We start from the raw sequence: 27,865 nt of genomic DNA, 5'->3' as shown, positions 1-27,865 counted from the left end.
TACAACCTGGTCTCAACTGTTGGACGGTGGTTGGGTTCACCACACAACACTACTCTGCTAGCCAGTACAACCTGGTCTCAACTGTTGGACGGTGGTTGGGTTCACCACACAACACTACTCTGCTAGCCAGTACAACCTGGTCTCAACTGTTGGACGGTGGTTGGGTTCACCACACAACACTACTCTGCTAGCCAGTACAACCTGGTCTCAACTGTTGGACGGTGGTTGGGTTCACCACACAACACTACTGTCCTAGCCAGTACAACCTGGTCTCAACTGTCGAATGCTCAGAGAAGTGTAACTTGGCTGCTTTTAAGCCTCTGTCCCTTGAACATGAACTTGATGACGTTTTTGCATATGTGTGAACTGTCACCTGACGGACAGCTGCGACATTTGACTTTGAGTGCCCCACCTGAACTAACGCTGTGCTTCATAGATGTTTCCAGTCCCATCTTGTTTAGAATATCTATAGACCTATGTATATCTATAGTCTTATCTATAGACGTATGTATTTCACTAGTGTCCCTAGGAATGATGCCCTGTCCTGAATCAGCTGTTTAATGGCAAACCATTCTCAAGAGATACGAGACAGAGCAGTGCAGAGGAAACCGTTGCACTTTCTGATTTAAAACAATGTACTGACCAGATGATAATGGATTCCAATTCCACAGCTGATTCAGGGCAGGTGGCATTATTAGTGTCACGTAGGAATTACGCCACCTGTCGTAGGACAATGCTGGTTAGTATAGAAACAGACCTGTTATAGACGTAGTGGTTAAATGCCAGTCAGCAATGTGCGATACAGTAAATAAAGTAGGCTTCATTAGCATCACTATATTTTGTATTCACTTTAAGCATAATCAGTAGAACAGCCTGAAGTGTAGACCTACTGTAGGACCCCTAAGTCCGGAGCACTATATAGGTGCCTGTCTCTACTCACTTCACAGTCCTGTAGTCCTTATCCAATGTCCTGCTATAACCATATCACTTCCATCCCCGATTCAGCTATCCCTCTTATACCTCCCTCATCCTGCTACCTTTAACATAATGACAGCCATTTCTTTGAGGAAGTGCGCATGTAGCACTTTCACAGAATGACAGCAAGATGTGGTGTTGTTTTACAAGAAAATTATAATGGGATGGATTCTAATGAACAGAAAACTGAGTCACCACCTGGACACGACAGCCTAGACATCCTGTCCATATCAGACACAACACGTGTCCGTTTCCCGACATCTACGCTCCTGAAGCTGAATGTGTAACACTGGACATTTCAAATTGAAGGCATCAAATTGTTAACAGAAAACATGACCAACACTAGTGCAACAGCACAGTAATTGAGAGTGTCTGTAGGGCAGCATGTAGTTACAGCAGATATGATGAGTAATACCAGAGAAAGTGATCTGCCTAGGGGCCATGTTCCGGGGACAATGTGGGTAAGGTCACAAGTCCTCTGGCTTCACAGGATGCTATAATCCCCCTAGCATGACATTGACAACATGAAACATGCTTATTACTGACCCTGATCCTGTAGACTACGTGATAAATCAATGTGCGTATGGATGGTGGAGGAGGTGAGAGGCCAATCTAATAAATAATCTGCCAGTATCACATCTATAAAAGGTTACATGTAACTAAAATTAAATTCTGCCTGATAAATTGCCTTTTAATCATTTTCCATTATCGATCCAATAGTTGATCCATTAAACAGGTGTTACAGCATATGTATGGCAAAACAGGGATAAAATAACACAACAAAATGAGTTTAAATTCCATGTGAATCAAGTTGGACATTGGGATGGATTCTTTTTCACTGCCACCATTGTGTTTGTTTATGATATATTCTAAACAAACGAGATATTGCCACAAACAATAGAGGAATGTTGCTTTGTTTTAGCAGATTTGTTATCATCTGCAGCCTTCTCCTATGAAAAGAATTCACTGGTGAGAGATAATTTCTGAAGTTTACATCCTATCCACAAAGAATAGCAGACATATAAGAACAGGCCCTTCTTGTGCAACATAACATGACAACAGAAGTCAAGTGACAACACAAAGTATCACGTGATCTTTCTGATGTTCCAAATTGAATTATGGAATTTTTCATCCCATTGTTGGCTTTTTCCTTTCCTTTGCAGATCTCATTATGCATCTTTCATCCTTTTCCCATGTCATGAATCAAATTATCTCTGCTGGCCACTCCCACCCTGCCTGCTCCCAGAAGGACCTTGTTCAGCTTCAACTGGAAAACTGAATACAGGAATCGCGTTTAGCCCATTGCGGCATAATCCTGTCAACACAGAGACTGGAGAGAACCCAGCCATACAGTTACCGGGCCGACCAGAACCATACTGTGATGGCTCTGACATTTTCCTTTCACATTGTCCTTTCTAGCACTCCCAAGCAAAAAAAAAAAAGGTTACTTAAGTGTATTTTTGGTTTACAGTTAAACTTACAGTATAGTTATTAATTGGATTCAGTGTTCATTTTTAGATTGAATAATGTATTAGCAGTGCTACCATTCAGTTTTGTATACTTAGATTCCTGCTATCTTCAGTTATGTGTATTCAATTGCTAACCATAACTTAAAATAATTAGGACCAAGATACGATATTCCATTCATCCCCAAGATTACATTCAAAGTATGTTGAAAATACATCTCAGATAATCTATTGGAAGTATACTTAAGTATGAATATTAAGAGTGGTCAGTTTAGCATATTTCAAGTATACTTAATATGCTAAAGACCTACATAATTGCCAGTTTTAGTATATTAAATACAACTTTAGTACAATTCAAGCTGGGTGTTTTTAGTATCCCTTTATATGTTTAAGTATATTTAAACTCAAGTATACTTTTTTTCACTTAGGCTGTTTCAGCAACTATGGCGTATGCATAACCAGACCTGTACAGCTCAGCTTGGCTCAGCTCAGTTTGTTGTGTAGCCTACAGTGAATTAGGGTTATGTTAGCCTACAGGATCCTCCCTGCAGCAGAGAAGATCGAATAATATCTGGGGGTGTGATAGGTTTGAGATTAAATGTTTTTGAAGTGGTATTTTTGAACTACTGATCTTAGGGGGATTTTACTGTATTTTACTATGTTTGAGTGGAGAGTCTCTTTAACAAGGAATACCTGGTCTAATCACCATTTACTGTAGATGGGCCCACAAACACAATTTTCAGTAATTTCGAATAATATAGTCCTTTATTTTCATGAATATCCCTTTCCCTTATGAGATCAACTCAAAGAAATAATGCATAGCTTCAAATCATGTTTTAGAAAGGTAATGTTGCTCTCATGGAATTACATTTCGTGAGCTCTGCAGATATATCATACACATGAACTGCTATTTGCATGTAGAAATTTGTCATGGAGTTTTTCTGTAAAAGTCAATTTCAAAGAAAGAGGAATGAAGATAGAATTTTCTGTTAATTTCATAATCAGGCATTCGTGCAGAGGACATTGGTAATGCAAATATGCAATATTTTAGTTGAGAAAGAAGGAAGGATTTCATTTGACTGGAAACAGTTTGAAATATTCTTTTTAATGCCTGTACTGTCTCTCTGGCTGGCATTATTCACCACCAAGCCGATAATTCCATCAACAATTCAAACCCCACAGGAAGAGTTGAGAGACTGGATTCTGTGGAACTGGCCAACAATATTGGAACACTTTATATGCACATAGATAGCATAAAGAGGACCATATAAAAGTGATTTAAGTAGAACCAACAGAAGGCATACATATCAAGGATTAAAGGCACAATCTGGGATAGCTGTTGAATGGGCATTTCTGCTCATATACTTATTAATTCTTGCGGAATATGAATTCAAAATGCCTAATGAGTTTAGTATAAGCAGAAAACCAGTTATAATATTCAGCATACTGTTAGATAGTTGTGTAATTTCTTCCGCAGCAACACAATAGTTTTCAGGTTTGCAATGAGATGAAATAAAGAGATCTGAAGGTCAACGTCTTTCGGAGAGGGTACTTCATTCAATGTTACAAAGAAATGTTACAATGTTACATCATCTCCAAGAGAAAATATATAGACTTGCAATGGCATTTGGCCTTGGAGGCCACAGGTCCTAGGCCCCCCTTTGCCCTTTCCCTAGCATCTGGTGTTATTTAGTCTCTAAGCATTGTGTTGAGCTGATAGGTTGCCACTAGGCAAACGTTTAGGGTCACATTGAATAATGTACAATTCCAATAATACTGTATATGTGGGTATGGGTTGATGTTGCTTGACACTGTAAAACACATATGTTCCAATATTTTACAGTCTCATGGGTTTATGAAAACATAAACGAGAATAAATTACATTTATGTCAAGGTGATTTAAATAATATAGTAGGCTACTTTATCAAACTGAGAGCTGAGCCTATTCAAGTGTGTCACCCACCCTCCCTTCCTCTCTCTCTTTCTTGATGACAGTTTTTACATGCAGTTCCAATACTAAGAGGTTTATTGAGCAATGACATACTCTCTCTAAATCCACTCCTCCCTTCTCTCTCTCAGCTTGGCTCAGAGGCATTGGACAATGGTACAGGCTGTACTTTCTGCTCTCAAACTCTTTTTGACAATCAGAAAATGTAACTGGGGATACCTCAAACTCATCTTTTTAAGATGGCATCTTCTGGGCTTCAGCCCAAGCTTAAACTATACTGAACTGAACAATTAAAATGTGAAAACTCTTTCTACATTGCTGTCTCATACATTAATATGCCACATTCTTACAAGAACCTGTGCAATTAATTACATTTCTGAAATATGCCCCTGACGGTGCATTAACATTTGCTCTGTGACCTTTGATTTGACAGTAGGCTACTGCAGCATATCGTTTGACAATGCTGCAGTGCAGCATAATGTTTCTACGTCTGGAACGCTATGTCTCAGCTGATCAAGACACATAAATGGAAAATAAAGTGCTTTACATTTTCTATGCACAGATTAGACACCTTTGTTATAGTAAGTCTTTCTTTCAGTGTCCGCTGGCAGTCCGACTTCACACAATGATCACAATTTACATTAATGATCACAATAATACACAATTTCCCTGCGTGATGTCAGAGGGCATCAGTACAATTTAACAAAAGGGGTTTTCCTTGATTCATTATAACATTAAAACAATCGTTAATGACTTTTGTCTGCAGCAGAATTGAATTTGCACTCCCTTCACAATATGATAAATGTTGCTGCTATGGAGAGCTTAATGACTTGAAAAGTCTTGACCAGAAAATGTCTCCATTTCAAATTGATGGACCTGTCTGCCTCTCAGTTTTGTCACGCTCTGAAATATTTGTTAAGGAGAGGTGTAAGGTTCTTCAATACCAACACTATCCATTAGGGATGCACCAACTGGAAAATTATGGGCCGATACCTTTACCGATTATTCAAACGTGAGCTCTACAAAACACATATGTATAATATATAATAGGCCGATACCGATTACCGATTACCGATTATTTGATATTTATTTACCTATTTGTACACTGGCATAAAATGTATCAATATTTTGCTTTTTAATTAACACAAATGAAATCATACAACTACAAGGTAATGGAATAACTTTTAGTATTTATTTCTGTAACATTTTTCCATAACAAAAACAAATCTAACAAATTTAACAAATTTAACAAAAAACGCACCATGAATAGAACAACAAATCTCAATGAACAGATACACATCTTTGTGTGTAATATAAATTGTGCTTAGTGATTACAGTAGGGTTTATTAACAGAACTGCGACAGAAAATATATCAAGTTGGAAAAAAACCAAATAGGCCTAACAAAGAGATACGCTCACCTTTTAGTCTAATGGCCTACTCTTTACAAGTATGCGATTGCTTTACTTCTTAAGCAACAGCAGCATGTTCTTCGTTACAAACAAAAACATTCTCGCATTTCAGTCTGTTCCTCTTTTCGTGTATAACATGAGACGCAGCGCCGAACAGTAGTTCGCTGCCCGTGCTGGTGCATGGGCCAGAAAAGTACTTGCGTTCTTATCTTAAACGGCCTTGATTAGCACTCCAGTATCCAAGTGCGCTCTCGTGTCTGGAATGGAGACTTCTGCCAGGTATCCATCTACTTGATGTGCTGCGCTCGTCCTCGCCCTATCTGGTGGTGGTCTGTTCTCCTCCAGAATCTCGTCGAACATGTCAAGCAGACATGGTCCTCGTGCTCCGTCTGTGTCCTTACGTGTCCTTTCCTGCAGTGGGTTGTTGTCACCTGTCTGCACCAGTCCAACCCAACATGTCCAGTTGTATCTCAAGCATATCTCGTGCACATTGGTACTTATACATCGGATCCAGTAGGGTTGCGATACAGCAAAGGGAGTCGGATTCAGTTGTATCAAAGCGTTTATTCACAACCTCTCAGATGGGTTTATCTCTCTTGTTAATTGTTCAAATGGGGAGAGAAGAGTGAGCATGTTCTCTTTCCATGCTAATCTTTGTATCGATCCAATTTTAGTATATGTGCTGCCGTGTCTGGTCTGGTCGTGTTACCGTTAGAATATGGATAGGCTTAAGTTCGATTATATACAAATAAATTGTGTGTGTAAACCACCAAACATATACCTTATCAATGTTTCCTCAACCTCCTGTCTTAAGCAGGGTCGCAGAAGCCCCCAAATCAGCATCCAGCATTAACTTTTAGGACTGATAGGTTTTAGGTGGGGCATAACAGACCTATTCAATGGAACACTGACCTACATTTTCTTCTGTATGCAGCCTGACCTCTATGGCTTTGGGTTATCACCCTGATGAGTATGAATTAGGCTGTTTGAGAGAAGCTTTGAATACTAAGCCACCTGCCCAGTGGTGAGTACATGTGGTTTAGTAGACCAGCATGCAGCACTATAGCAGGTATCAAAGCTGTGTGCTGGAAAGCCTTGTTAGTGCATAGGTGAAGTTATGGGTGGTGGTGCTCATTTTGAATTTCCTGTCTTTTGCGGCTTTTGACAAGCATAACTTCTCACTTAAAACTTAGTTTTTGGTCATTATTATTAGATACAGACCAGTTAAAAGCTATTTATGCCACTTATATTGTATTTTCTTAAAGGTCAACCAATAAAAGGCTCATATGGAATTCCCGTTATAAGGGAAAGGGCTTAAGGACTAGACAGGAGGGGCTGACACGGTTGGACTGCATGATGGAAAGCACCATGGCAACAGACTTAGGGTCAAAAGGCCCCATGATATTACGAAAGTTCAGTTAATTTCAGTTTTATATGCGTGATGGTTTTTACAAATATCTTTGTCAAAGGCAACAAATGCACTGGCCTCAACCATCTTAAACGCATGCCTATACAGTAGGTAAACAATGGCCATGAGAAACTGGACTACTGAACATTGACATCTCAACAGCGGAGGCTGGTGGAGGTAGATAACGGAGGACGGTCTCATTGTAATGCATGGAAAGGAATGTGTTTGATACCATTCCTCATTCCATTCCATGCATTACAATGAGCCTGTCCTCCGATTTCCACATTTGCATTTAAAGCATTTAGCAGACGCTTTTATCCAAAGCGACTTACAATAAGTACATTTGTCTAAGTAAGTGAATCAACTACCCCTACTTTAATGTATCAGTTTTTTGAGCCCCTCAAAACTAGACTCTAGTAACTAGAGTCTAGTTCCTGAATTCGTCCAGGCTGAGTCTACTCCACCCTATATCCTGGTCCTTGCCGCCCCACCTGGGTCCCACCAGAAAGCTGCCCCTCACTATGGACCCCTGAACTCTTGCACCACACCACATTCAACATTAGTTTACTCTTCAGCACCTGATCAGCCAGAGGAGGATGGTCCCCCTGGAGTCTGGTTCCTCTCAAGGTTTCTTCCTCTGAGGGAGTTTTTCCTTGTCACTCTGCCCTATATTTTTCTCCCCTCTGGGGATTTTCTTTTTCCTTGGCTTACTCCTGGGGGTCTGTGATTTGGGGTTAGATCATATTGTTTGTATTGTATTTATTCAAAATCACCAGGTTTACAATAGAGATTCAAGGTTCTGTGGTAAATCAAAGACTATTGGCTGTTGATAAAGATTCAGAAAGCTGAAGTTAGCTCCATATATGTTGTTGCAGACAGCTAGATTGAGTCATACAGCCATAGAGGTACATGAGATGATGTTCTGTTTGAGAGGGGTTTGAATATCAATAGGTCTCACACATCTCCCCTCCCACTACACCACTGAACAGGGAATTATCCAACACCCAAGTCCCTTCATCATAGTCAATCATGCTATAAATAAGACATTTTCTGACAGAGATTAAGTTGAGCGTTGTTTCAAATTCCTCATTGTACCCCTCAACTGTTTAGTTCCGCTTCTGAAGCCTACCTCCTTATAATGTGTTTAAGAAACTTGTGCACATTAATCAAGGTGCAGATGCCACTATGGAATTCATTGTGCAGATGTGATGAATGGAGCTTGTATTGGAATCTACATCGGTGACAGACTGCTGTCACTGACAAGACACATTGAGATTTTTCTCCCTAATAAATCAGAAGCCCAGACTGCACAGAGCAGCGCACCTATGTCCCCTAATCTCTCATCTGATTCAACATCCTGAAAACACAGGCCCCATACACACACACACACACACAATTAGAGTAGGCCACTTAACATCTCTTTTAATTGGGCTGGAGGAAATGTGTGTTTTTGTTGATTCACTGCCATTATGGTTGAAATCCCCTAAAAAACTGTAATTGGAACAGTAATTGCACCACTGTGGCCGTAGAACAAAAAGCCTAGTTGTGGCCAGTTGGCAGCGCAAAGCTGGTTCTTCTCCTTAAAAAATTGGCTTGTTGTCTTTTTCTCCTTTCACGAGACAGTGGAATTAAACCGTAGCTGTATTACTTGCACTTGTCTAGCTCATTGCTAGAGTTAGCAGTGAAGCTCAGAGTCCTTCACTGTTGGAAATGTGGTGAAATGTAAAAATGTATACAAATTAGAACCCCACTAGCCGTGAACCCATTCCTAGGTTATCTGATCTGAACAGGGTTTTTCAATACCGTGCCATTTTGCAATGCTTCTTATCACACCCTCATCATATTCTCAGACGACCAAATTAGAGAAGGCACATTTCCACCAAGATCGTAGCATCAAGCTCTTCAGTACAGGTTGCTGATGGTACAGCCATTAATGTGAACAGAGTGAGTTTGCATACTAGCACAGGCCATGGTTCTGGCTGTGGTGGTATGGAGATAAGACCACGCCTCCTCTGATACCAGAGGCAGCGCTGTCCTCTGAAATATTAAAGGGGATAAAGACATATATGGGCATTTAGGGAAAACACAGGAAGATATATGTCCCTTCAGCTTACATTGAATGAAGCCATGGATAAAATGGAATCTGACATTGCTCTTCCTGTGCTTTAATGCCCTTGAGTGTCAAAGTCACTGTCCTGAATGGGGGTTGGGGCTCAACGAGTTTGAATCATGTGAGCACAATAACCAGATGCTTGCATGCGTGCACACAGACACACGTATGAGAACAAACGCACAGTCTGATCATGAATGCTTTCCTCACAGCAGTATGTTTTCCAGTATATCTTACACCAGAGATGCTGCATACAGTAGGACAAGATAAACAGAAGACTGTCCCAGTGCAGAGCCATGTTATAGAAGAGTGACACACTCTCACCCGTGTCCCCGGAATAGGGAAGCAGGAACTGACATTTACATGGTACAATGGCACAGCTGTGTCGGAAGTGAGAAGAACGGTGGCTTTTCTTTTGTTTATTTCCAAGGAATTTTTGTAGTGCTTTGGGTGCCAGTGATTCTGGAGCAGGGCTGTCATGTTGAGTTGGCCAGACTACCAAATATTTTTTTCTCTCTCTAACAAATAGAAACAAGATAAATAAATTCAAAGACAGTGCCCTGTGCCCATAATAAATGGCACAATGAAGCAATTTCCTTGTTTTGGTTTCATATACTCCAAAAGTTTGGATTTTAAATCAAATTACACCTCATGTCTTCATGTTAAGACACCAATAGCAGAAGGCAAAAGCAAAGCTTAGAATCAATTACACATCGACAGCTCTCTTATGCCTGCATAAATGATGTGACAGAAAACTCCTGGCTTACCAGAAACACCTGTCAAACCAATTTTCCCATTACTTTTGGTGCCTTGAAATACAGGACTGTATAAAAATTGTCATTTCTAAATGATGAAACCAATAGGTACACAAATACTCCCAAATAAAAGTTGAGAATCTCTACTTTAGCCTCATAGTATGTAAATTACTTTCGCAGGGCACTGTAAATCAAATTCTCTTAATTTCAAAGCTCTGAATGAAATGACGATTACGCTGTGAATGGGAATGACATATCTGTCCCCTCTAAATAAATAGAAAATAGAATAGAATAATAAAATAGAACACGTTTGGGATGTGGTAGAACGGTAGATTCACAGCTTGAAAGTGCACCTTAAAAATCTGTAGGAATTGTGTGATGCAATCATGTCATCATACACCAGTTTCTAACATCTTGTGGAATCAATGCCATTGAGAATTGAGGCTGTTTTGAGAGCAAAGGGTGTCCCTACCCAGTATTAGTATAGTGTTCCTAATAAAGTGCGCAGTGAGTATAGTCAAAAGCCTACATAAACCTTTTAAGTTGTACATACAGTGTGGTGCCAGGCACCCACAGCGACTCTCTTCCCTTTCCTCCTGTATATCTATTCTATTTCCTTCCTGTATACATTATATCTTACATAAGGTACAATAACACACATAATGAGTGTATAATTAGAAGTTATTTTTTTACTTGTATTCATGCATTTCTTCGCATTATGTGCTGGAGTTGTTCCATCAGCAAAGTTGTTGTAGTACTGTATTAGTACTGTGGCTGGCCTCTGATACTGCAAAAGAACAGCTAGAGAATTAGTGGGTAACGGCATGTACTGCAACAAAACAATGGATGGTTCAACCAAATATAACGGTTTATTTAACCAGTGGTATTACAAGTTGGCAGCATGCTACATGGGAGTAGGGATGAAAAGTTAAAGAAGCAGTTAGATTAAATTTGGTAAATGTGTGTTTATTGGGATATTAATCTCTTGCACATACCAGAGTACATTTAGATCTAAATCAAACAATGTTAATTGTGTGAAACTAAAATGAACTGGTCTAGAAGTAGACAATTAACCAAACATATCTTCAGTGCAGTTTGAAGAGCTCCTCTAACCCCAGAAAATATCCTGATTACAATTGTGATTGAATGCGGGTCCCATAATTAAACATGTTACACCATCATTAAACACTTTTATATATTTTCAATACTTGTATAAGACACATACAGGACTTGCGGTGGTTTGTCCAAGACATTAATTTTGCTCCACAACATTTTTAGATTCCCTACGATGATCAAGATACAGTCCAGCTACCTCCTCAGAATAGAGCTTTTTTAACATAACACAAAATCATAGGAATGGAACGAAACATACTTGGTCAAATATTAATGTTAACAATACAAAATAGTAGATAACAATAAATCATACATCTGACAATAAGTGAGGAAAAGTGCAAGAGGGTTTAGGAATACAAAACTGGCAAAACTCAAGATCTCAAGATCTCCTTCATAACCGCCAAATTGCATATTTCACTGTACAGCATTACTTCATTAACATGAGACAGTGAAATCAATTCATTTACCAGTCCTTGTCCGGAGTCTTCTCTTAATAATTATATGGTCGCTCTCTCTCTCGTCTTGATCTTGGGTGATGATCTGAGACGGAAAGGTCAACAGTTACATTTTGAAGTGGAGTTAATGAATACCTAATGCTTATATAAAGTATGCACAGGTGATGTGTGTTTGGTGTAGCATTTTCACCGGGTGGGAGGGGAAGTCCATGGGGGAGGAGATATTTGGTCGGTACAGCTTCCTCTTGGACTTTCTGAGTTTGGGGCGGTCATCTATGACCATCGCCGTCTCTGGTGTTTTTCCACCCACCAATCCCAACATATGTTTAGCTGCAAAGAGAGAGAGAGAGAGAGAGAGAGAGAGAGAGACGTTATTGTTGGGGGGGGGGGGGGGGGGGGTAGAGTAAGGCTTTTATAAAGCTCTGCAGTCATAACCCATGTCCCTGATGCCGCCAGAGTTTGAGGTAAAGTCAAAGTGGGTCATTATTACTGTGGAGCAGAACACTGCACCGGTGCCAGAGCCCCTGGACAGGTGCTTGGTCTGTGCTGCTCTCCATTACTATTTCTGTGTACTTACTCCTGATTCTAAATAACGTTGTTGGGGAGCTCTGGAGGAAATTTCCGATCTTCTGCAGTGTTCCCTCTTTTCTGCTCTGCACGCTCGACTGGGAGTCCTGGGGCCTCATGGAACTCAATTCCCTGCTGCCCCCCGCTGGAGAAAACTACAAGAAGAGGAGTAGAAAGGCAATTTGTCAGAACTACTTCAAACTGTGCGTTTATTGAAAAATAATTTACCCATATCAAATTGACCCTCAGCAAACCAGAATCAAGTATTAAACAAAGCAGTGTTATAGGAGGTAAAGACTAAAAGTAGGAGCAGTATGTCTCACCTCCTCTTGGTGCACAGCCAGTTTAGGGGTCACTCTGGTTCTGGTATTCCTTCGGTTCTCACTGTCCACCTCTGCCTGTCAGAAACACAACAAGACAGAGATTCAAATGAGACATAGGAGAGATCAGTGAGAAACAATTGGATTCCAATATGAGGGTTTCCACTGCCATGCTTTATGTATGAGACAAACAAACAAAGAGGTGGAAGGTTACATTACATCTAGAATGTCGTCACCTGAATGATGGGTATTAAGACAGGAGATATGGATGGGATTTATAAACATTTGAAATTATAGAAATCTTCCATTGTGTAAATTGAACCATAACCCTTGAATTCTGGAACGAGACACGTTTCAACAGTTCCATCCCCAGGCAAATGTGAACATGTTTTTAACTTTAAAAGGTCAAATAATGTGAACTCAATGACTCAGCTTTCCATTATTAATGCAGATTAACTATGCATGTCCAGGCTCCAGCTGATGTAGGTGATCCCTGACACAAATCTAGTTTGAAATGTTCAACAGAAGCCTAGGCTCAGAAAACCACAATTGAGACGTTAAATGTATCCTCCAAATAATAGCATCTTCAATACCTTAACATGTTAATCCTTGTTGTTCCTTTTCCCCCCAAAGATGTTGTATTTCTTCTCTCACTTTAACAGCATAACACAGACACTATTACGACCTCCCCAAGATCCAAAATAAAAGTAGTACAAAATGGAGAGAGTCTAAAAAATGGAGTACACCACGTCTATGAGGTGGGTTCTAGCATCCTACTGAGATGACGAGATGGTACTGGGCCGGTCTAATATTTGAATATGGATGGTTTAATACACTTGTATATGGATGGTTTAATACACTTTTATATGGATGGTTTAATACACTTTTAAGTACCTGAGAAGTGTGCTCATGTGGTGCTTTCTGTTTAGCCTTACTGTTCTTGCAGACTTTCTTCTTCAAAAAGAAAAAAGGTTTGTTAGAAGTAAGTTGAGTGAGAATCTTCATCCAATGGAAAACAATGGATAAACCGCTTTTGAAGGAAGAAGATGGCTGTTAAGGTGAATGACTCACTTTAGAGGCAATCAAGGAGATCAGATCAATGCGCGACACAAGCAAGACTAAATCTCTCATTTACAGTACGTTAAGTCCACAGTAGTTACACAGACACCCCTAAAGATGAATGTTTCAACTTCACGCTACTATATTTCCACTAGAATGACATTGCTTAAATCCCATCAACAATAACTGCTACATTTCAAACTGTTATGCTGTAATTACCAGTAGACAAACTAATAAAATGGTGTAGATACACAATAGAACATTTAAAAAGGTTAGAATGACTTAAGGCTGGGATGCAGTCAACTTAATTTTATTTTCAACGTTTAAAAAAAGATTCTGCTTCTGATGTAGGCCTATTAATCTTAACTACTAAAACAACCATTCCCTTCTTTATGTGTTTGTTGTAAGCTTTATTCAAACGATTTAACTGTCCTCATCCTGGATTTACTGACAATGTTTGGAGGTTTAATACACATCACGATCACTGAGGGCAGAGACCGGGGAACTGTTAATACCTGATTTTATTGAAGTAAATAAAACATGTATTACTTAAACAAAGAACACTGTTAAAGATATCTTGCTGCCTCAATTAAACTTGGCTAATAATTGGGTTCAGTTTGTTTTTATGTCTTTTATGCAACACAAAGAAATGTTAAAAGGTTCATTCTCAGTGATTTATTATAACCATGGTGGAAAGGGGGACAGGGTTGTTTTTCTTGTCCTAAAAAATGCAAAAGTGCTTCTTGCGTATGGCTGTGTTAAAGAACTGCATCCAGGGGCTGGATGATGGTCTATAAATAGGCGGGGAGCCTCAGAGCTCCCAGGCTTGCCTGCTGTATGGTACCCTCTCAGTATTAAGTATACTGTAGGCCATGTATTGTTGGAGGACCTCACAACTCCCTGCAGAGGTTGCCAGTAACTTCTCCCTTCTTCCCTTTCCACCCTGACTCTCTCTGCTCCTCCACTCTCTCTGCTCCTCCACTCTCTCTGCTCCTCCACTCTCTCTGCTCCTCCACTCTCTCTGCTCCTCCACTCTCTCTCGGTCCCCCAGTCAGCAGTGAAGCAGTCATTAATGAAATTACTTTGATCTCAAATGGCAGAGGTTCAACGCCCATATACACTCCCTGTACAGCCGTGATACGCACCAGAGCACAAAGTCATACACCTACGCCACTGCAGTAATGTAAATCATCATAACACTCAGTCACACTATAGAAACTCTTTATTACATACTTTCCCCACATCAGCATTTGATGTCAAATCCAAACAACTGGTGTATTAGAGTCACAATATGTATTTTAGGCATACTCTTCAATCGCTTATGAAGGGCACTGTATATATAGGTATTCCCTTTATGTAGGTTTAAAAGCACATTAAAAAAACATCATGCAAGAGAGGAAGTCATTAACATAAGTGGAATCCTTGGCAATTATGTTTTAACTATGTTTATGTTAATTAACTCCTTTGCTTTTAACTCGAAGCAAATTAGCACTTCATTAAGGCTTTACCTCATGCCAATTAAAACAGTTGGTTTCATGCAGTTATTACACCATTACAATTATGTGACTGGGTGATATGACACGGGTAATGCAAAAAAGGACCTCTGATGCTCTGGCCAAAAAGGTGTTTAGTTGGTGAATCATATATTCACTATCAGGACAAAGAAAACATTGGTCACTGGAAGGGCAGGGTCTGCATTATGTATTCCGATACTGATCCCACCAGACCCAGGCCTGCAGTGGCCTACTCTTGTTGTTTGAACTCTCTGACCCTGTGCTCCCTTCAGTGTGTATTTATATGTTGTCATGAGAGAGGCGGGGCAGAATACTAATTTCTGGCTAATAGACCTACTGGCTAATAGACCTACTGTAGATTAAGCCTAGTCCTGGACTGGATAAAGTGTATTTAGTCCAAGACTAGACTAAATCTGTCTGGGAAACGGCCCCATAAAATACTGCTCTATTCAACATTGAACCACGTCATGTAAATTGATATGCTCTACCTTGTCCATGTCGGTGCTCTTCCTCTTGTGTGTGATTTTGACGGTGACTGCGTCCTCTCCATGGCGTTTCAGGCCTATGCGGTTAGGCTGCAGGGGACTGAAGGAGATCTCCATCTCTGGCTTGGGGAAGCGGCTGGTCCTCCCGTCTTCTGTGGAGATCTGTGAGGAGTCTAGCACCGAGGGATCGCCAACTGACCCCTACGGGACAAATTATGCAACTCTTTATTGTCCCTTTGTAGGGAAATTATTTGGTCAGCAGCACAACACTACCAATGCACACTACCAGAGACATGACACATTCAGAGTTACTGTGAGTCTATGGCTGCTGATGTCCCATTCTCACCAATGTGTGCACCTCCACCTCAGAGATTTACAAAGGAATGGACAGGTAAGAAATATGGTGGATACTCCCCTGAGAGTCTCAGCACAGTTTGGATCAATGCAAATTTCAGATACTCAGTGTAAACTTTTCTGTCAAAGCTGACTTTTATCAGGTGAACTCCATCTAAGCCCATGCTCACACCAATAACATGCTTTTAACAGAGCACACTTCTAGGAGAAGGAACGTAATGGGAACTTGCCACATGACTCAATCAAGACAAAACAAATATGGGATTACAGTGAGAATTTGACTCCTATGGTATTTGACACATGGTACTGCGGATGACTCTGCTCACAGGTGTGCTTGAGGGGTTTTCATTCAATTAAAGCTAGACTAGGGCCCAGAATTTCAAAACTTTTGATCTGCATTAGAATGATCCAGACTCTTTTTTGCTACACACTACTCAATCTACCAGATAGATCTGATCCTGAATCGCAAAAAAAAAAAAAAAAAAAGGATTATCTGGATCTTTCTGATCTAGATTAAAAGTGTTTAAATACCGGGCACAGGTAAAATGTAACTCAAGGTTGGTTGTTATATGAATTTATCCAAAGGACTACCTGACTGCTCACAGAGTCCCTTGCTGTCCTCACTCCATGTACCAGTTGATGGAGAGATTTCTCTCTCACTTTTACAGAGCATTCATCACCTTCAGTCTAAGAAAGATATCAGACACAGTAACATTATTTCAGTCGTAAAATCACAAAATGGTGATGATGGGAAAGTAAGGAAGGATAGACATTTCAGACTCACCTGTGTGGCTGTTTCTCTGCGATCAGTAGGGGCTGATTTTTTGAGGCTGTCTTTGGTTGCAGCCTTCAGCTGTTCCTTCAGAGTGACAATCTCAGCCTCTCTTTCAGACAGGATGCCCTGCAGCTCCCCATCTCTCACAATCTGGAGGGAGTGAATCAGTGAATTGCGAGAGGAGGAAAGGAATGTACCTCAGTAGAATCCAATCATAATATAACTGCAATACTAGAACAAAATGAATAGAATTGAATATTGTAAAATATTCAGTCTTTGCCTATTCTGACCTCTGTTGTTTGAGAGGCAGTATTGCAGTGGAGTCTGTCTATTTGTTTGTCCTTATCTGCATTGCTGGAAAGGAGCTTCTGGAGCTGGACCTCCAGGGCTGTCACCAGAGTGTCTCTCTCGTTCCTCCACTTAAGCAGGTCCTGCTCCTTCTCATTCAGCTGGGTTGTCAGAGCCTCCTGCACATTCACACACAGTAGAGAAACATTACCATGTAATTGGTGGCCTACATATACACACTATATAGTACAGATAGTTGTATACTATTTTGTTCCAACTAAGCAGTAACACACCTGATTCAAATAGTCAACTCATAAGTCTTCAATTAAGTTGAATCCAGTGTGTTACTGCTTAGGTGGAATGAAAGCCTACAACAGCAGCCCTACAGTATATGTGGTTTGGGTTAGTTAGTAGGAGTCAGGTCTATCACCACTTGGTTTTGCCGTTGAGCGTGTCGCTCTCGACAGTCAGCAAACTTCCTCATCTCCTGGTTCCTCTTGGCTTCAGCCTCCATGGCCTGTCGGATGAGAACAAGCTTCTCCTCCAGCCACTTCTTCCTATCAGCCTGGTGTTTCTCATTACTCAGCTAGAAACACAGACACACGCTAACTTATACTGGATCTAACCTTAGAATGTGTGTACTGTGGTAATGTGTGAATTGTGCAATAAAAAAATAAATACAAATCAGGCATTTAATATGTACAAATAATGCATTCTCTCCACAACATATGTATGTCTACCTTCAAGGTCTCTTCAGCCTGAGCTACGTGCTGGTTTACTAGTTTAAAGTCGTCCGATTGGTCGGGTCTCTCTGTTTCTGTGTCTCTTCCAGAATCCTGGCAGTGTAATATCCTTGTCAGTTTCTCCACCTCTGAAATGAAAAAACAAACAAACAATTGACCATAACAAAGCAACTAAAACAATTGCTCGCCATCAAATTACATTTTTTATTTATTTTTATCTAAGCGTTTTATTATGTTATTATGTTTTAAAAAGGGCTCAGAAATAAAATGCATCAATATTGCCATCATTTCAACCATGCAAAAAGCAGGACTGCTGCATTTGAATCTACGACTCACCTTCAGCGAGAGCACCATTCTCATCAATTTTGGCGTCCAGCACCTGGTCCTGTGCAGCCTGGGTCTCCTCCTGTTCAGCCATGGCCTTACGCATGTCCTCAATCACACACTCTCTGGCCTGCAATTCTGCAGGGTGATTGGGAAAATGTGTTCACTCAGACTCCCTTGCAGGAGAAATACTTAATAAAATAGGCATTAAGCATCTCTATTGCTAAAGACACACGTTTTGGGTTTGCAGCCCTCAGAGCTTTTATTGTTGGAGTTACCATTATGGGTGAACATAAGACACATTTTTACACAAAACTAAGGGTAACAGATGAGCAGTCCTACAGCATGGGAGTATGGAATATGGCCACGGTGTGTATGACACACACCCACTCACAAAAGCAGTCAGAATTGGGGAGTATGTACCTTTGCAGGCCTTCTGATACAGCTGCAGACTCTGGTCAGACTTTGAGTCTGCAGATTTCTCCTGGATAGAAAGAAGATTTGGATCAGACTTATTGCAACAGGGGCAGATTTAACTTGGTATGGATCACAATAGCTCAGAGTACAATATTTACAGTTTTTAGTTGGTGAATGGTCCTGTCTTTGCTGGCCAAGTCTGTCCGCAGCTGTTTCTTGGTTCTCTCAGAGTCATGTAGTTTTTGTCGAAGAGATTTCTCCTCCACTTGCATGGAGGAGATCTTGAGTAGAGGACGAAATAGTAGACATTATGATAAGCATCTGTTTTTGTAGCTGGCCAAACAAAAAGGAATTAAAATCAGTCTTACCTCCTTTTGGACTTGCAGCATCTGTTTTTTTAAGTCTGCCAACTTCTCTTTAAGGTCAGAAGTGTCAATGTCTTTTCTCTGAAGGTCTAGGCTCAAACTCTTCACTTTGTCTGTGTTCAGTTTCTCTGTCTCCTTGAATCTGTGGAGGTCAAATACACACTTGAGTTTAACTCAAGTACTGAAGCTAAGTGAATCTGCTAGTTAGGCAGCCGGAGGAAATAAACAGTTTGCAATGTGTAGCAGATGGAAACTGTTTTGTATGATAATTCCTGGACATGATATCACTTGCCTTATGATCTCTTGGGCTCTCTTCTCCAGCGCTGCATCCTTATGGGCGATAGCCTCGTTGAGTTTCTGTTTCAGCTGTTCCATCTGCTGCTCTGAGATACATTTTTGTTGGGCCAGTTCCTGCTTCAGTTCTTGCTTAGAGGTCAATTCTTGCTGTGAAAGCTTCTGTTTGGATTGCTCTAACTCCTGTCCTGAGGTGAGCTGGTGTTGGACAAGCTGCTCTTTGACCTGACCAAGATCTTGTACAAGGTGTGTCACTTCCTGTGTCAAGGACTCAATCAGTGCCTTTTTCTCTCTGATCTCCTCCAAGGCTCTCTCTGCTCTCTCCGCCTGCTCCCTGACCTCCCTCTCCACAGCCACCAGCTTTTCAGAAAGGCCCCGGGATTCCTGGCAGAGGGTGTTCCTATCGTGATCGATATCGTTCTCCTCCTTGTCCTCGTCCAGGGCAGCTAGGGGCTCCTTGTGGGCACACTTCTCTACTTCCAGGTCAGCCATCACATCCTGGACTTGGTCCTCCACATGCAAGCCTGTGTCCTCTTCCATCACTATTTGAAGGGTCTCTGCACATTGTTGAAGAAGCTCAGAGAATCTCTCATCCATCTCCTCCCCACCTCCATCACACCCAACAAACCCTAATAAGGGGCAAGAACATTGCAATGGATCATTAGTCAAGGTATTATAACATGAATTGTAACATAGGATCAACCTCGTAAGACATTGCTATTTCAAGTTAACATGCATGTGGAAAAATGTGGGACAAGTTCCAGTCTGATTAAATATAGTGTGCATCGAACATTCTTTCTCATCCTTCTAACATTGGATTATTATAAAGTGTCCCAGAATGTGAATTCAACCACCAGTCATCTGCAGTACATAAATATCTATAGTCTATTTATAATGCTGTATTTTGGTTAAAGGCTACTTTCATGGGCATTTCTATTAAAGATGTGCCATGTTATAAAAAAAAAAAATAAAAAAAAAAAAAAAAAAACAGTCTGAGCAAAGCAAATAGACCAAAAACTATAAAGTACACACTTATTCAAATACATATTGATATTTAAACAATGAACAGGACAAAAAAGAAAAAAGAATAACAGACAGGATTACTTCTTGGGTACAGGTGTAACAAAGTACATTTTGACTTTAGTGGTGAACTTCTGTCTCTAGGCTAGTAAGTGAAATTAATCTTGTTTAGACACTGTTAGTGTAGTTATCTGCCAGAAGCCTAGGGTGTTAGTTTCTGTTGAGAATAGACCATGTCTGAAGCCGATCGCTGTCAAGTACTGTGGGAGGGGCTGCAACTTTGGTAACTACTTAAAACAGGCTGGTCGTTAGGTGGGAGGGGGTGAAACTCCGCTAGGTCATCAGCAATTACAGAACCTGTATTTCTACCCTGACTGTCCAAGAGCGACAGCCTCTGGACACGAAGACGCCTGACACAAAGACGAGGCAGTCTCTCGGAGTCCATCAAGGAACAACTGAGAGAAGTGCCAGACTACTATTTGTTTGCGCTACCCATGTGTGTATTTAGCGCTACCTGCATCTCATATTGCCTTACAAACCCTCTAACTCTATAGGTGTAACTACCATAATGTGCTTTCTCCCCATTCCTGTTATTTCATCCCTCAGGAGGACACATATGCGCTATATACCCCCCCCCACATCCAAGAGGGCAACCACCTGCCCTCTCTCCAAAGACCTCCTTCCACCATAATCAATTCCTCTCTATCCACGGGATCTGTCCCAGCTGTCTTTAAGACAGCCAGTGTCAAGCCTCTTCTCAAGAAGCCAACTCTTGACCTGTCTGCTGTCCATAACTACAGATCGGTATCCCTTCTCTCCTTATCCAAAACCCTTAAACGCTGTCTCTAACCAACTGTCCTTCAGAACAACCTCCTTGATCCTCACCAATCCGACTTTAAGGCTGGGCACTCTGAGACTGCTCTCCTTGCTGTAGGATTCAGAGCAGCAGACCTGGTTAATTGCCCTTACCAGGTGACGTGGAGAGGGTCATTGTCCCCTTCACATGCCCTCATTACTGGGGTCCCCCAGGGCTCCGTCCTAGGGCCCTTACTGTTCTCCCTCTATACCAAATCACGTGGCTCGGTAATTTCCTCACATGGTTTCTCCTACCACTGCCACTCTGACACTCAACTCCTTCTCCCTTTCACCTCCTCTGACACAGGTGGCGACATGCGTCTCTGCGTGTCTTGCAGACATTTCTGCTTGGATGTCAACCCACCACCTCAAGTTCAACCTTAACAAAACTGAGCTGCTCTTCCTCCTTGGGAAAGCCTGCCCTCTCCAAGACTTCTCCATCAAGTGACATCAGCACAAGTGACATCAGCATTGGTATATGAGGAATATTAAGAATGTAAAATAGCGGCTAAGTAACTCTTTTTTTTTTGCACTTTCGTTTCACATATGAACAGGGCTGGAGCTGATACATTTGATTGACCACCTGTGTTTTATTCTATATTGCCAGATGCAAATAAATTGACATCTTTAAGTCTTGTTGTTGCAGTGGACCAAAATCAAAGGGCTACACATGCAGCCTCTTTTTTAAGTGGCTGAATTTGCAGGTGAGATGGGTCCTCACCCCTCGCATTTTTCACCCGACAATTGGAGCCCACCCCATACCTTTCTTGGGAGGGGGTTGTTCTTCCAGGTTTTGCTGGACCTCCCAGAGCCGTTTGTGGCTGTCTTTGTAAGAGCTGGTCCTCTTCCCTCTCCAGCAGGTGCAGTTCGCTCTCAGATGCAGGATCTCCTCCTTGATGGCGTCCAAATCCAACTTCTGTGACAGGAAACACAACATGCACATTAAAAAAAAAAACAAGCCTGATGATTCAGTAAATTTTACAATAAACCACAATACAGTGTGTGGGTGTGTTTGCTTTCAGTAACAAAACAACCATCATCAACGACTTGGAACAGTACACTCATAGCATGCCTGAATAAAATGAGTCACATTCCTCTGGAGCATATACAGCATGTATGGATTGGAAATTTACTTCATAAAATCATTGTATTTTTATTTTCTATTTAACCTTTGTTAAACCAGGAACCAAGTCCCTAGAGATGAATTTAAGATATGCATGTCATTTCAACAAGTGAACTTACATCCTTAGTGTTGGCTTCCATTTGCTGGTCCATGGTGGTCTTCAGCATAGAGTTCAACTGATCCTTCTGATGACAGACCTCCACGATGTCTGCATACTTCAGCTTCAGAGACTCAAGACTCTACAAGAGAAAAAAAGAAATGGGTGTCAGAGCATTGTTTGTTCTACACTCAGAACAAACCAAAGCATTCAGCAAACTCCTGCATTACAAATCCTATTGTGGCAAAACACATTTCATAATACCTTTTTAGCATCTTCAAGCTGCTTGCTTGATTGCTGTCCTTCTGAAATCAATGGAAGACAAGGCACTTAAAATCACAGGAAATGTGTGCTCCACTACAGCACCCAGTATGAATTCAACACTTATTATGAATTATTATGAAGTATGAATTATTGAAAACAGGTAGTAGGCAAGTACTGAAGACACATCATCGGTGTATGCATCAGTGTGAGGCCAAAGAAACAAATACCCTTTATACTATTGTAAACTGTACCGGCTCAGATATTTTTTTACATCGTCCTTACCAGCACAGTCCTAGCAACTATGGTGGCTGTGTGAGGAACAGATAGCAGAGTATAGCTTAGCTCAGTCCAGAGTATAGAATGAGTACAACTGGGTTGTCAGTGGTTGGTGCTCACCATTGGTTGAGAGCAGCTCCTGGGCTTCGTTCAACTGCTCTGTGAGTTCTGTGACTCTCCTCTCTAGGCTGGCCCTCATAGATGAGAGAGACTCATCCTCCTGAAAGAAGACACACAAACAAACAAACAATCATTGACCATAAGCTTAAAGGAATAAAGAGGGAGAATAAACACAATTCAAGTTCATATTTTTAAAGATGTCCACATCAAGGAGGGACGGTTGCATTATTGTGCTCTGCTCACCTCATCTTGACCGGCATTTTTGGCCACCAAGTTCTTCAAGATCTCCAGCCGCCTCTCTGCCCTTTCCTCGATTAACTCTTTCTGCTTGGTCAGACGTTCCCTGTAAGCCAGACACAGAAAATGACCAAAAAGACCACAAATCTACATAGCCAGAGGTTTAAAAAAATATATATAAATATTTTATTATTGGGGTTAGGGTTATTGAGGTTTTTGAGGTTAGAGGTTTTTCTAAACTTTTTCTCCAATTCATAACTATAAAATCATGACTGAAATTTGTTAATCAAAAATAAAAATCAACCAGTAAATCTGTATCAGACAAATGAAATATGGTACAAAGGATCTCACTCGAAATCTGTCTGCATTTCAGAGAAGAGCTTAGAGTACTCCTTATTGACCTCCTCACGGATATGAGCCTCCAAAGCCTGGTCCTGCTGTCTCTGAAGAGTAGAACACATGAAGGGACATTTTTATATATATATAAAAATGCATAATATGGTATAATAATAAAGTCACATGACTGCATTGTGTACATAACAGTTAGACACTGACCGCATAAGCTTCTTTTTCAATAACCACATCACCACTCTCCACCTCCTGGACGGTCCCTTCCATCATGCTCTCCTCTGTGTCGCTGTCAGCCTCCTGTAAATCCTCCAGTGTGCTCTCCCAGCCAACCAGAGAGCTCTTCCCGCAGAGGCTCAATAAGTTATTTCTGTCTGCGTTGCCGATCATGGACAACTTGTGGGTTTTAGTGCCCAGGACTACCACCTTGGGAGAAGGGAGAAGCCAGGAATCTTAGTATTGAATCTCAGTTCAGGTGCTTAAGAACAGTACATACTGTACATCACGAGACTACATGTTTGAAAGAAACTCTGATTATGCTACTTAAGTGAACATTATACTGAAGCTGGATATGATAACAGCTAATACACACTTTGTGAAGGGGAACCTTTATAAGGCACTTCAACTCCATTTTAACAAGATCCAGGACAGGAGGGACACAGACATACCTTCTTGGCCACGGAGGAGAACTTGAGCACATTGAGCGTCTCGTCGTACATGGAGGCACACTGGTTGATGTTGACGATCATGCAGGCCTTTCCCAGACCACAAAAGAAGCCCTGGAGGTAGTGGGTGAGCTTGCTCTCTCTGAAGGGGACGTGTTGAGGTAGCCTGAAGACAGCGGCAGATGTCACATCTCACAGACTTCACATATATAACTGATAATACAGGTAAAAACATACAAACCTCTATATCCCTCATGGAACCACTGTATGCGTCACAGCAAGGGCACTTTTAGTGCCTATCCGCTACAACTCACACTTGTATGCTCCCTCACTTCAGTAAACCATGATACAGATCTTTCCCCTCATCTTTTGGGAGGTTTTACACATTTTAAAAAAAGGGAGTTAAGGCTCACTTAGATTGCTGGTTGTGTCGTAATGAGTTGATGCATTTGCCCAGGATAAGCAGGGAGGTGTTGATGTTTCCCGCTTCTTTTAAACGCTCTCCTTTATTCTGGGTTTTAGCACACCTCTCTGACCCAGCCAGGTCACACAAAGTAAGCCTACACAGACAGAAACACATCCCTTTACAACAGTATATACAAATACATAAGATATCAATAACAAATTCATCCGTACCTGGGTTTCTTATCTCACCAGCTCATGCATCTACCTTCTTCATACATGTTAAAGTATTAATAGCCTATTTACAAGTGCATTTCACTTACTCGCTGATGGACTGTACACGTGGAATACCAATATCTTCTATCCGTATGAGCCGAATAGAAAATATGCTGTGACTGCACAGAGAGAAAATGACATTTATATATAAACACTGAAGTTCAGTGTCTTGTAGTAACTGTAGGATTCATTAATGTCAGAGAAACTGATTAAGTTGTGTAAAATGTCCACTGTACCTCCTGCTTGAGAGGATGTTGAGCTTTGTGCTGGATAAGCTCTGGTTCTTCTTTCCCAGCTTCATGACCTTGTAAGCCTCTTCGGCATTGATCACTGGTACCCACCTTAAATCTTATCACAAACAAATATTTCACATCTGAACACTTTTAAAGTGATAGTTTTTCACAAATCTGCTGAAGCTTAGAAAATGTACCTTAACACTTTGGAGATAACCCATTTAGGGTTAGCATCAACACCACTGGAAATCATTGGTGATACTAAACTGACCAGAGGCAGCTGGAAATTGCTATACAAGCTAGGTCTCAAGCACATATCTAATATATGGCTTGATCGACAGCATTGTCTACATATATGCAATCATGTAGAATTAATATTTTGGCAAACTATCCCTTCCAAATATTAACAAATGGATACAGAAATCAGGTTTCAAGAGTGACTATACAATGCTACTACTGTGTCTAGAGAAAGGGACATCTGTGTTACCCTTCACAAAGGAGTTGCCTTTGATGTCCTGCGATAGTCGCAGTGCATTTCTCCTCAGGGCTCCACTGGGTATGGGCTCCAGCAGATCGTGAATGTTCTCATTGTAGATCTCACAAAAGGACACCCAGATAGAGAACTTGGTGTGTGTGCCCAAGTTTAGACTGAAACTGTCTTCATTCACTGTCCCGTCCACATCAGTCAGAATAGAACCTGCCAACAGAGAGAAGACACCATTACTAACCTCTGATGAGCTGTAGGTCTGCTGTGCTCACACAATGTCTTTGTTGGGAAATTAGGATAAATGTTACTCCTGTGTTTACACCAACCCTAACCAGGGCTGCATTTAAATAGTCTTAAGTGGTTCTCTTCAGATTTCCTTCATTCACATGTCCTACATATTGCTTTTTACTCAACAGGTGTTTCCACATCAGCACACATAATGGAAAGCAGACCAGGAGAGGAAGCCACTTTGGGCTATTGAGATGCAGCCAGTGCTTTCAAACAGCAAGAGATTAATGTGGATGACAGCATTGAAACCATACAAAGAGATCTCCTTACCCTCTAGTGTTGTTTTGCCAAGTGAGCTGGATTGGCTGGCTGTACTTTTCTGGCCACCCTATGATGGAAAAAGGCCATCAATAGAGCCCAGGCTGACCCATTGAGGGACGCATTGATGTGCATCACGGCATCAACAATTACCTCACTGAGGAGCCTGAAGAGGTTTCTCTTGCTGGTGTCTTCCTCATTCTGTTGATCTTCAGTGAGTCTGGTGACCTCTGTGCAGCGCAGGGGCTTAATGGTCATCCGAGTGTAGACGTGGCCTTCAAGGCTGTTGAAGACGACGTTCAACGACCTGGGGAGTATCCCTGCATTGGCCTCGGGACCTGAAATGAACAGGTTGACGATTTGTGAATGCGTGAATCACTTTGGCCTTGTGTATTGTTAGTGGGAGTAGGCAATAAAGAATGTGTGTTAAAAGGGGGCTGTCGACACCTACAAATAGAAACTTCATTAAGTAACAGGATTTTCAGGTTACAAAACAGAATTTTTTGTAACCTGAAAATCTCAAATAAGTGAGTCAGACAGCGAATCTGTGTGGCACCTGTTAGCTCAGGTCCTGTATGTTATGCCATGTGAAAAGTGTGTGTCAATTCAATTTTGAATAGTAAAATCAAACCTAGAAATGTGAAAGTCTTTCCAGCATTGGTGACTCCATAAGTGAAAACCAGAGAATTTCCACCACACAAAACATCCCTGACAAGACCCTTGACTGTGCCGTCAAACATCTCTCTCTGAGTGGTCTCTGGGCCATAGACCTGAAAACGGAAGAGAAACAAATGTTCAAACAAATATTTATTTTCTTAACCTTATCATCATGAGATCATGCAACTGTTGACAAGCTCCACTGACCTGTGAGAACTTAAACCGTTGGGCTGTCTGAGGTACAGACACATTGTCACTTGGTCGAGCTGAGAGGGATGTCCTCGGAACCTTGAGAAGGACAGTGTCTGGAGGTTCGATGGCAACATGGTCCTTCCAGGTGAACAGGGAAAAGGTAATATTAAAGGCTAATCTATAAACATTTGGCCAGCAGTTAACATAACATATTTATTAAGAAACGTGTCACATGACGAATCGATGGAGTGAAGAATCTGTTTAAGATTAGGTTGTGATATGACATAACTGGACACAAATGTGTCAACCACTGACTGGTCAATATTACCTGTGACTCGCCATTATCGCGCTCTGTTGTTGTCAATGGTCGAACACGAAGGTACACCTGCAAGTGTTTCTGGGAGGCATCCTGGAGAGCAAAATAATGTTACGTTTTATAAATCAAGGATCTAGCGAAAGTGATTAATCCATTGAGATAACAAAAACACCCGTCACATACAACAAATATATTGCTTGTTAGCGTAGATGTAACAATTCACCCCTTATCAATTTTACTATAAATCGTCTTTACGCACCTGGCACAAAGAGAAAAAAAACACCGTAGCTGGAGGACAAATACCTGAGAGTCTGGCTGATCGAGTGAGGCAAACTCTGAGAAACGGTCTTCCAATGATTCCACTCTTTTAAATGTGTAAGAACAAGATGCCATCCTGTGTGGAAAATTACCATGGCAGTGAGCAAGCTATTAGTAGTGAACGTTAGCTAATCCAAATGCTTCCACCCACTTGATCTATAAAAATTATAAACAAACAAAGTTGCTAGCAGCAGGTATATCTGATCAACTTAACAGCTGCAACAGGTCTAAAATATCCCAGTGTTTATCTGCGCAAATAAACGATAACTTTGCTTAGTGATGCTCGGC

The 27,865-nt window shown here is 41.1% G+C and overlaps 1 protein-coding gene across 1 annotated transcript; it reads right to left on the bottom strand.

Moving 5' to 3' along the window:
- Positions 1-10,925: 10,925 nt before the first annotated feature.
- Positions 10,926-27,652, bottom strand: kif20ba (kinesin family member 20Ba; the record flags this gene model as incomplete). The annotated part of the gene is made up of 34 exons (XM_083694729.1): positions 10,926-11,725; positions 11,831-11,970; positions 12,218-12,362; positions 12,531-12,605; positions 13,422-13,481; positions 15,589-15,786; positions 16,531-16,626; positions 16,724-16,864; positions 17,005-17,181; positions 17,433-17,588; positions 17,743-17,873; positions 18,082-18,207; positions 18,493-18,553; positions 18,645-18,767; positions 18,855-18,993; positions 19,144-19,774; positions 21,783-21,936; positions 22,263-22,382; positions 22,505-22,545; positions 22,901-23,000; positions 23,144-23,243; positions 23,489-23,580; positions 23,693-23,911; positions 24,154-24,316; positions 24,564-24,710; positions 24,876-24,947; positions 25,065-25,176; positions 25,549-25,758; positions 26,107-26,164; positions 26,248-26,432; positions 26,726-26,864; positions 26,959-27,081; positions 27,272-27,352; positions 27,563-27,652. 34 exons carry the CDS (start codon positions 27,650-27,652, stop codon positions 11,645-11,647), a joined length of 4,686 nt encoding a protein of 1,561 aa, XP_083550855.1. The 3' UTR covers positions 10,926-11,644.
- Between the last annotated feature and the right edge of the window lie 213 nt (positions 27,653-27,865).

The sequence above is a fragment of the Argentina silus genome (assembly GCF_951799395.1).
Source record: "Argentina silus genome assembly, chromosome: X".
Classification (NCBI taxonomy): Eukaryota; Metazoa; Chordata; class Actinopteri; order Argentiniformes; family Argentinidae; genus Argentina; species Argentina silus.
Note: the sequence above shows the minus strand (reverse complement) of the source record. Positions and strands in the feature narration are given on the sequence as shown.